At 38.1% G+C, this 11,447-nt stretch overlaps 1 protein-coding gene across 1 annotated transcript; it reads right to left on the bottom strand.

Moving 5' to 3' along the window:
- Positions 1-411: 411 nt before the first annotated feature.
- On the bottom strand, positions 412-6,125 carry gpr31 (G protein-coupled receptor 31). Its single transcript, XM_080047701.1, has 2 exons — positions 5,307-6,125; positions 412-2,551 (listed from the first exon to the last, which is right to left on the bottom strand). The coding sequence occupies exons 1-2, from the start codon at positions 5,862-5,864 to the stop codon at positions 2,078-2,080; spliced, it is 1,032 nt and encodes a 343-aa protein (XP_079903827.1). The 5' UTR covers positions 5,865-6,125; the 3' UTR covers positions 412-2,077.
- Between the last annotated feature and the right edge of the window lie 5,322 nt (positions 6,126-11,447).

The raw sequence follows: 11,447 nt of genomic DNA, 5'->3' as shown, positions 1-11,447 counted from the left end.
ACTTCATTTATGATACACAATGATGCATCATCAACACACAGATGAGTAAAAACTAACATAAAATCAATCACAGAATGACTAGACATCAGCTGACTGATTGCTAAAGTGAGTAAGGCTACCTATCTACCTACATACCTACCTACCTACCTACCTACCTACCTACCTACCTACCTACCTACCTATCTATCTATCTATCTATCTATCTATCTATCTATCTATCTATCTATCTATCTATCTATCTATCTATCTATCTATCTATCTATCTATCTATCTATCTATCTATCTATCTATCTATCTATCTATCTATCTATCTATCTATCTATCTATCTATCTATCTATCTATCTATCTATCTATCTATCTATCTATCTATCTATTTATAGCCACTACAGTCAACAGCAGACATTCCCCTTACTCATTGTGTTATTACTGTTGATGACATCATAAAGATGAGCCAGACCCTCCAGGTGGGGGGTGGGTGTGTGTGTGTGTGTGTGTGTGTGTGTGTGTGTGTGTGTGTGTGTGTGTGTGTGTGGGTCAAGTATTGGTTGGTCTGATCAAAACTATGATTCATGACTAAGGGGAATTTTACATTTTTGAAACATGTCGGGGGTTTTGTGAGGGGAATTTTTATTTTTGCTTTACTTTGTTTTTAATCTCTTTCTTAATCGCAATTTCTAACATCTAATCTTGATGTATTTCATGCCCCTGTAAAGCACTTTGAATATGGCCTTGTGTCTGAATTTTGCTATAGAAATAAACTTGCCTTGCCTTTTAATAGTAGTATAGATTAATTTACAAGAATGTATTATATTTATATCAATATTTACAGTTTAATTCGTATACCCATCTCTCAATACATACAGTATAAACAGTTATGCAATTCAATAATATATTAACATAGGATGCATCTACTCTGGGGTCAGTTACAATGGACTATTCTATTCTGGACAAAATGGTTTCCTTTTTTTAGTTCCATATTTTTGGGTTTCTTCGCTATCTGCGGCTTTTTATTTATTTTTTTATTAAGATTTTTATTATTTTCCTAAACAGAACAATCACAGACAACATATACGTACACCACAAGACCAAAAAACTCACGGGACAATACAAAATACAACATAGGAGGGGGAGGGGGAGGGGGGGGGGGGTGCAGATCCATACTTTTAAATAAATTCATTTAAATGTCCAGTTTCTTAAGTTCATGCTTATAAAGTATCTGCGGCTTTTAAATAAAATATATTTGACAAGATTTAAACACGTGAGGGCGAACATGTTTTTCCTTAGTTGCTTAGATAACGTTTATGTGAGATCGTTATCATTTGAAAGATAAGATTCCAGTTTCTTCGTTCCTTGCCCTCTGACTCTTGAAAGGAATTTTTCATCATCGAAAACTCATAAGTCATGTTCGCTGTCCAAGACAAACCGAAAAAAAACAGATGTCCATACTTTTAACTTGGGTGCATTCTCCTTTACGAAAAAGCTCCTATATGCTTCACTGTATAAAATTCACCAATATAATATAGTATATCTTACTCTTTTTAGACTAACAGGGACACTATTTCACCTGTTAAGTTGTGACTCTGGTAAATCTACAATTCTAAATTACAATTTGAAATAACAATATCCATCCCTCTTATTTACATACAGTATGTACCTCCTATATATTTCAGTGTACCATTCAAAGGAAATTGAAACTTAAATAATTGCTGTAAACCTTGGTCTTCATAAGGCACTTTACTTTCAGAGTCTTATTTCAAAAAGTGGAAGTATCTTTTGGGGGAATTGCTCTTGGTGTAGTGGTTATAGCGTCCCCCCCCCCCCCCCCATAGAGTCTCAGTCCTCTTCACAGCAGACCCAGGTTCGAATCCAGCCTGTGGTCGTACTCTGCATGTCATTCCCCTCTCTGCCCCATTTCATCTCTGTCTCTACACACTGTCAAATAAAAGCAACAAAAAATAATCTTAAAAAAAATGTAAAAGTATCTTTTTTGGACTCAAAATTAGTCTCAGGTAGTATACATCAAGTTGGGTTGCACACGTGGCAAACTGGACAGTCCCCATCCACCATTTTTCAATTTCAAATGACAGTATTGCGCGTAGGTTTGGGCGTATTCTGCACATTTCCAGTCGACGTAAGTGTCACCGGCGCTTCACCATCCTTGATTAAAAACGGAAAATAGTGCGACAGATACAGAGATTTAAACTTGGTGCTACAGAAGCAATACACCAGAGGATCTATCAAGCAGTCCATGTAGGATAGTACCATCAAACCATCAAATGCAACAGCGGCTCTGTCTTCGAATTTATCATCCAGTTCATTGACGCGTGTTATAAGCAGAACCATTCGGGCTATAGTGCAGGGCAGAAAACATACGGAAAAGACCACTATGACAGTGGTAACCAGAAATACAGCCCTCCTCAGCTTGGTGCAATCGCCGACGGTTTTCTTGCGCAGGCGGTTGACGATGTGCACGGTGCAGTAGACCAGGATCACGAACGGGATTACGATCTGAGTGAAGAAAACCACCTCGCGAAAGCTGTCCGTCACATCCTGAAATCAGAAAAAATTAGAAAAAAATCGAATTATTATTATTTTTTTGTTAACCTTTATTTACACAGGAACATCCCATTGAGACCGGAGACTCTTTTTCAAGGGGAGATCTGTTCCCCTTAATTTAAACTTAATTTACATAGACATCAGAAATAAGGAAAAGAAAAAATCTAATTTAATTTTCAAAGACATAAACAACAATTTTTTTAATGAACTGAACAGAGACCCACAGGCACAGCACCTCTCCAAAACTGTCAGTCACATCCTAAAATAAAAAACTGAATTTTCTTACACATAAACATTTGAATGAGCAGATAGCTTTTGCTAAAGGTATACTATACAACATTTAAAAAAAAAAAAAAAAAATAAAGATTTTTTTGGGCATTTTTTTTTTCACTTTATTAGACAGATTTGGAGAGACAGAGTCGAAATGGGGCAAAGAGGATAATGATATGCACAGAATGACCACGGGCTGGATTCTAACCCGGGTCTGCTGCCTGTATAGGGGGACGCTCTAACCACTATACACCACTACATACTAAGCAACATTTCAATATAAAAAATAAATGATGGAGTCACGCAAAAGTAATCCCTCTCAATGATCACCTCTGCTCCGCTAGAATGAATGGTGGTGTGTTTATCTGCACAGTGCCCAGAATGTCTCTAGAAGCTTTTAGTGTGAAATATTGGATGTCCCTTCAAACTGTCATGTAAATAAAACCATCTGTTAAGTTTGGAAGAGAATTCACTCGTTGGTGGAGCGTCTTACAATTGATCTAAAACTAAAAGCCCTCATCACCAGTAGTATACAAATGTGGTTGACCAATGCTGTCTTCCAATTATCTAGGCAAACAGCTTGGAAATTGAAGGCAAGGCAAGGCAAAGTTTATTTCTATAGCACAATTCAGACACAACAAGGCCATTCAAAGTGCTTTACAGGGGCATGAAATACATCAAGATAAAAACACATCAAGTAAAGAATAGACATTAGAAAATTGATGCGTGATAAAAGGTTTTCCCAGAGTTGGACTATATAAACAAAGGGCTCCAAGGGCCATTTTTCTGTCTATGTTTATCAAATAAATGTTCATGACATGCAGTATTTTTTTTTGGGCAAAAGGAAAAACAAGTTGAAAGTCATTGTATAAATCATAACAAAGCATTTTATTTTTAAACTTTGGCGTTGTTATGTTAAGTGGAGTTTGACACGTCTGAACTTCAGCAGAGCAAAAATAGCTCTGGAGGCAAAGGCTTCATCAAAGTGGAGCTGTTGGATGAGATAGTGCCAGCAGCATAACTTACATTCTTCTCTCTTGATTAGGCCTCTCATCTCAGTCATTTCATTTTCAGAGTTAATTCGCTGTGTGTGTGTGTGTGTGTGTGTGTGTGTGTGTGTGTGTGTGTGTGTGTGTGTGTGTGTGTGTGTGTGTGTGTGTGTTGTGTGGTGGAGTCAGTGATTCTAGAGGAGCACTTGTTGTCAAAATCTATTTTTTTTTTCAAAATAATTGAATATCTCCCCACGATATCTCCACGGTTACCTGTCTGTACTGTGTGTGTGTGCTGAAAAGAAAATCACACACACACACACACACACACACACACACACACACACACACACACACACACACACACACACACACACACACACACACAGTAGAGACAGTTAGCAGCTAGTGAGGAGGTATTCACTGATTAGACAACTAGCGTTCTCCAGAATCACTGACTCCACCTTTTAAAAGCTGCATTAACTGTTGTCAAAACTGTCAATACTAGAGATCTGCATATTGCGTAACTTTGAGTTTGGCAGCTTTCAATGACGGCAGTGATGTCACAATGTGCTCAGTCAGCGTCGTGTTGCCACATGGTCACAACAACTGACAGCGTGAGAATGAGAAAAACAATCACGTACACGCCCTTACCAAATCATTCTCTATTACATCATAAATAACAGTTAAAGGGTGAATCATGTTTCCAGTTTAAATGCTTTGTCTTTTATTACCAGATTTTATGCAAATTCTACAAAAAACAACTGTCCAATAACCAAACCAAATCTGAGGGAGACATGCATAGTGACCATTCATGTACAGGTGAAACTCGAAAAAATTAGAATGTCGTGCAAAAGTTAATTTATTTTAGTAATTCCACTTAAAAATGTGAAAGTAATATATTATATAGACTCATCACATGCAAAGTGAGATATTTCAAGCCTTTATTTGTTATAATTTTGATTATTATGGCTGATAGCTTATGAATTATACCCCAAATACACGTAAGACTAGTATGTAAACCAAACTGTGGGCCCTGCTGCTGTAAACAACAAAAGTGAAACAGTAACTTTCCAGGTAGCCTTCTCACCTTATCGTAGCCTTTTGCTTTTCCCATACTTATATATACAGTGGGTCTTTACACATGGTTTATCCCTATCCATAGTAGTGTATAGTAACCTCGCAAACTTTTATAGTTCGTCTATATGTTGCATTTTATTCAGTTTTATTGTTTTTCCTTCTGATTTACTTTACATGAAAACTTAAAGGTGCATTATGCAGTTTCAGGGGGGGAGGGAGGGACCCTTGAACCAAACGTAAGGCTAGTATGTAAACCAAACTGTGTGCCCTGCCTGCTGTAAACAACAACAACCTTCCAAAATGTTCACTTCTCTGACACACCCAAAGTTACATACTGTACCTTTAATATCAAAAAAGAAATGCAGCAGTTGATACACTAATAACAGTTATAGCTTGTTAAACAACATTACCTCAGTGAAGGTGGCGTTCACACTTCCAAGGCTGTTGCAGCATTCGAAATTCTTCAGCATGGTGGGAATGGTGAGAGGCAGGAGACAGAGCCATATGACAATCGAAATTTGGGGTGATTTCTTGAGGGCTCTGAGCACGTTTTTTCGGCCCGGGCGGACCACGTTAAAATACCGGTCGATGGAAGTCACGGTTAGGAAAGCAATGCTGGCCCCTCGGTTTAAAAACAACATGAATAGCATGGCTTTGCACACTATGTCATTCTTGCTCCTGCGTTCCCCTTTGATGTAGTTGTGAGCCTTGATGGGCAGGCAGAAAAGCAGGAGAATGTCCGCCAAAACCAGGTTGAAAAGAAAAATATTGTTGCTGTTGGATTTCCAGAATTTCAGCTTGAATATGAAGAGGTGCAGCACGGAGATGTTCAGAGGCAACGCGAGGATGAAAATTATTATCATGACAGCGGCGTAGAAGATATACAGAGCCTTGTTGGTGGCGTCGCAATCTTCGATACGTTGAAAAGTGCTGTTCGATCCGTCCAGAGCTGACATTTTCCCCTCCATAGTGCCAAAAAAAGTGTCCTTAGCCAAAAATCACTTCACACACACAGTCTCACCGTACAATCCCGAACAAATACAAAAAGAAAAATCTTGCCTAACAAGTTTTTTCTCCAATGGTTTCAGTTGTAGTCCTCCTTGTAAGTTTATAAATTGTTCTCTCAATCCACGTGTGAAGTTCCTGGTTTTCAAAAAGTCATTCAGGTTTTTTTTTAAGTCAAGCTCCCGAAATCTGGAAGTAATTCTCTCAGTGTGTGCAGAGCGATAGTAAACTGCTCCTTGTAGTTTTTTTCCCCCCCTGTGCTGTTAAGTTATGCACTGGTAGCTCCACCCTTTATAGCCCGAGGGTGTGAGTCATTTATCACCAGCTGCCTTTCCGAGACCAACAGGGCTTTACAGGGGACAGGGAACCAGCCAGTAACATTCAAGTCACACAAAAAAAGTGTGTCAAGCTCTTAGTGAAGTTAGTGCGAAGACGTGTTAATCATTAAACTACTATATGCGCCAAGTTGTAGAGGTTTTGGATTCAAAGATTGAGTTTGATTTAAGGTGCAAAACATTACAAAACATATTTTCACTACATGTAATTCTTAGTTTTGAATAATTCTATCATCATAAATCAAAACTAAAATTATTTTGAGGAACCTGCGAACCAAATGTAAGACTAGAATATTTTTGTAAACCAAACTGTGGGCCCTGCTGCTGTAAACAACAACAGTGAAACCATTTACCATTTAACAGTCAAACAGTATTTTTTTTTTCCAGTCAGAGTTTTCCAGAGATCCAATTTTCCTGTGTTTGTTATTATTATTTTTTCGGTTATGAGAATATATCTTTAGAACATGTTCACTTCTCTGACACACCCAAAGTGACCTTTTAAAAGATATTGAATGAAGTTAAGCCCTGACAAGTTCCCTCTTTGAAGCAACCAAGTCTTTGAACCAAGTCAAAACAGGCAGGGACTGATGGAACGGGGGCTGATATGGCTTTTGACAGATATACAGAACATACTTGAAAAATGTTACCTTCCTCTGCTTCATACTGTGCTCGGTACAGAAAAGTAAGAAGGGCCATGAAAACCCCCTTCAATATGCTTTATTTATACTTTTTTTCTTTGTTGTATTATGTACTTATGGTTAGTTTGTGGGAGTGTATACACTTGGATTTAGTAGTTTGTATGGTAGAATGTGGCGACTGTGGCTCAGGTGGTAGAGCGGGTCGGCCGATGATCAAAGGGTTGGAGGTTCGATCCCCGCCCTGCCACTTGTGTCATAGTTGTTGTGTCCTTGGGCAAGACACTTCACCCACCTTGCCTCGTGTGAATGTCGATAGTTAGCCTGCTATCGGTGTATGAATGTGTGTGTGAATGGTAACGTGGGAAAGGAAAACAGGTCTCCCTTGAAAAAGAGTCTTCGGTCTCAATGGGATTTACCTGTATAAATAAAGGTTAGAAAAAATGTACGTGTGCATTTATAATGTATATATGTGGGTATTTATAGTAAACATTTTCTAACCATTACATTATGAAATCACTTAAAAATGGAATTCAATACATGATTATTAATTATTGATTGCGGAGATGGGGTGGCACTAAAGCATTAGTGCGTAACTTCTGTCGCCTCCATGAGGAATTCTGAGTAATTATAAGAACACAGTCGGTGCGTCTACATGATGCAAGCTTCTGGCGATCGTGCATTGATTTTATACCTTCTGCTGTACGTCCAGGTTTTTTTTCTTCGCAGTAGAATCAACAACTGAAACATTTCTTGGGCTCTTCTTGGGGATTTTTCTGAGCTCCTGCACCAGTGTCAGGGGGCGACAACAGTTTGTAAACGCTGCCATACTGAGAAAAACAGAGAGAGTTTTGTGGAGCTGATAGGCTTAATCAACTCATTTGGTGAAAAAGTTACGCACTATTAGCTTTAAACTAAACTTCTCCTATTTTCCCGGGCACATACTGTGAGAATGAACCAGTTTTGCTATTCTGAGGGCTTCAATAACTCAACTACTATTTCTCATGAGTGACAGCTGTGTAAGTGTCTCCGCTCTCACTGGCTAGAAAGTGAAAAATCACATGTGCTAAAAATGCTAAAAATGGAACATTCTCCTAACGTTACATACAGATGTTGTACCTAGGGAATTTCCTGACATATTTACATGGAGGCACAGGGGAGACTTTAATGTGTTTCTACTATGTAAGGAAGCGAAAAGGCAGATGTAAAGAATGTTGCATGTCCTAAGGGAGGAGGTTTTCTCTGTGTGTGTGTGTGTGTGTGTGTGTGTGTGTGTGTGTGTGTGTGTGTGTGTGTGTGTGTGTGTGTGTGTGTGTGTGTGTGTGTGTGTGTGTGTGTGTGTGTGTGTGTGTGTGTCAGTCCATTGGCCGTGCACTCTAGTCCACATGCTTCAAAATCCTTCTGTACGTCAACAACAAGTCCAGACACAAATTTTGAACTCTTGACGTCTTACTTAAGATTCAGACTTCCCTGAAAGGTGTCCACACAGTTTTAGAGAAATTAAGAGGAACGTGACCTCTTTCTACATCTGGGTCATGATTTAAAAGTTGCTTTTACACAAGACTATGCTCACACAGTTACCTAAAGTCACAGTCAACTTTATTTGTCAATTACAAAATATATGCCAGACATAAGTACATAGGAAATTCGAAATTGCGTTTATCTCCGACCCACGGTGGAAAAAGAACAAAAGGGTAAAATAAGGTAAGTAATATTCATAATTAAGTAAGTGAATAACATTTTATTTACGGTATAAAACGCCTTTAAAAAGAAATGCTTAAAAAGTGCTTCACAAGATACAATACCGAGATGGTCTAGTGCCAGTCAAATGTATGTAAATGTTGGTGTGCCTACCTGTCATGCTTTAATTAGGAATTTGATGTATCGTTTTATGTGTAGGTTGACAGCATCTGAAAACAGTATTATTCAGGCATTGGTCAAGCCTGGGCTCAGCTCTGTCAGGTTCTCTTAACACTCTGGAGACATTGGAGGGCAACTTTGTATACTGCAAGTGTTGTATGCTGATCTCTTATTTTATTTGTGTTTTTTTTAATCTGCATGCATTGGTGTGCTTTTTGTTGTTATTTATGTATTGAGTCTATTTTTTTATACATTGTACTATGGATCTTCATGTGTCCTGAATAAAATCATATATATATATATATATATATATATAATAAGGACAAAATAAAAAATACTTACATACTTACAATGTGAACATAGACTATTGTATTTAGCAACATACGCAAAGACAATAATACAAATGTAAAATATAATAGTAATTATAGTAATCAAATAAACAGCAACAGTACTAATCAAAACAGTAAATTAATCTGTCTTTTTAGTTGTGTTAACATTTATCTCACTGATTTCCTTTGCTTCTTTTATATCTAGAGTTAATTCATGCATTCCTTAGCTGTGGCTATGGCAACAAAGAGTTTGGGTAGCTAGCTTTATACGGAGTGACAATAGCCTTTGATTTAATCGATCTTGTTTTACACTTTCCATTGTTTTGATAAAGTGATAGTTGACCTCCCCTTTCTATCATAGCCTCCCTCTTCAGACAATAGCTTGACTGTATATTGGGTTACTTACCTGGCCAACTATGCAGTGGATCAACGTTGTAATTTAAGCCAAGAAGTCTGGTTTTCCGGCCCTCTGTAACTACTGCAAGCAATACTTTAGCTGCACGGTGATTCGTTTTATGACTAGGGTGATATAAGATATATTTAGCTGACATTTTTTGTCTAAAGGGACCTATCTATCTATCTTATCTATCTATCTACCTACCTACCTACCTACCTACCTACCTACCTACCTACCTACCTACCTACCTACCTACCTACCTACCTACCTACCTACCTACCTACCTACCTACCTACCTACCTACCTACCTACCTACCTACCTACCTACCTACCTACCTACCTATCTATCTATCTATCTATCTATCTATCTATCTATCTATCTATCTATCTATCTATCTATCTATCTATCTATCTATCTATCTATCTATCTATCTATCTATCTATCTATCTATCTATCTATCTATCTATCTATCTATCTATCTATCTATCTATCTATCTATCTATCTATCTATCTAATCTATCCATCTATCATACATGTCTGTCCGTCTGTCTTTGTGCTGTCTGTCTGTAATTAAATTTAATTACATTTACAGTCAGAAACACAATTAGCCTTATGCAAAAGCAATAGCTACCAACTGATTACTGAAATGAACTGCACTCATCGAAGCTAATTTAATATGCGACCATGTCTTTACGTGTTTGTGTACATTTGAACCCAGCACAACTCCCGAGTAGAGCAGCAGTAAACTCTTTAGCCTCGTAGTAAAGTTTGTAGCCTATCAGACAGTTTAACAATCACACGACTGTCCTCAAATTGTCAAGCGGACCTGTTACTCCACTAACACGCACTGTAAACCTGTCCGCTCTGCCATAACTCAGACCCTCTCACTTTCATCTCTAATATCTCACACGAGGATGAGATGTCTGGCGCTCCTCCAGATACATACCGTTGCCCTCAAGCGTGCACACAGTCAAGCTCTGTACTTCAAAATCCTACACTATACTGCTCATAGAATCAATTATGACCTGTCTACTATATTCTGTGTATTTAAAGGTGCATTGTGCAGTTTCTAGGGGAGGGGGATTTGTTTACAATTTGGGAGCCTGAAGTTAGTTTGACACTTCTTTTTCTTTTTTCCTCCGTTGACAAGGCTGTTTCCGTTGGCAGCACAGGAGCGGCGAGTCGTCACGCAAGGTAACGGCTTGTTACGCAAACCGGAAATGCTTGTAAACAGAGCGAAACGGAGACCTGCGGAGACCGTCTCGTTTAACAACGCTCGTTGGCCTTGGAATCGACCGCGTCCTTCCAAGGATGCGGTCTCTGTAATGGAATACAGCTACAGTCACTCAGAACATGTTCAGAGTACAAACACTAGCATCAAACCCCAATACACAAATTACAAACTTTTAATCTTTACAGTTTGAATAATTTGAGTTATTTCACACAAATTACGTAATATTTATTTGATGAAAGGGTGAAATTCTTTCACATGAAATTGAAATACCTAACAGTTTTTTTAAGAAAACAAAAATAAATGAAAATCAGAAGTTTGCTTCAATAGACACACATTTTGTATATTTTATTGAAAACATTTCCAAATGTTGTATTTATCTGTGTAAATATTCTATAATTGTAATACAGAAATCAAGTAATGTTGTCATTTACTGTAAGGATGCAACTCTAAGCTGTTTGTTTGCTGGGAAATTCGTATTACAGATGCAACTTTAGATTTTTGCAGATTGGGTTGCACTCTCAACACTGCCTCTCTCAATGAGAGACCATGATTCACAACAGGGTCTATCAGTGTTGCCCTTACTGTATTTCATCAGACATTACAGCTCTGTCTTCCTCCACACATCCACACTCTCACTGCCACTCTTCCCCCTCCAACAACCTGTCTTCCTTGGTCCATTTCCCAAAAAATATACTGTATATATGTTCACTAACAAGTCTAAAACAAGACACGTTAGTGTTTCAGTTGAAATTGCA

Source organism: Ammodytes marinus, assembly GCF_949987685.1.
Source record: "Ammodytes marinus genome assembly, chromosome: 19".
In the NCBI taxonomy this organism is placed as follows: Eukaryota; Metazoa; Chordata; class Actinopteri; order Uranoscopiformes; family Ammodytidae; genus Ammodytes; species Ammodytes marinus.
The sequence above is the reverse complement of the archived record's forward strand: the minus strand, read 5'-3'. Positions and strand labels throughout refer to the sequence as shown.

Excerpts from the sequence above, each read along its gene's own strand:
- gpr31 (XM_080047701.1), bottom strand. The coding sequence starts at position 5,864 with ATGGAGGGGAAAATGTCAGCTCTGGACGGATCGAACAGCACTTTTCAA. Across the intron at positions 2,552-5,306 it reads TGAACGCCACCTTCACTGAG|GATGTGACGGACAGCTTTCG; the intron begins GTAATGTTGTTT and ends TTCTGATTTCAG.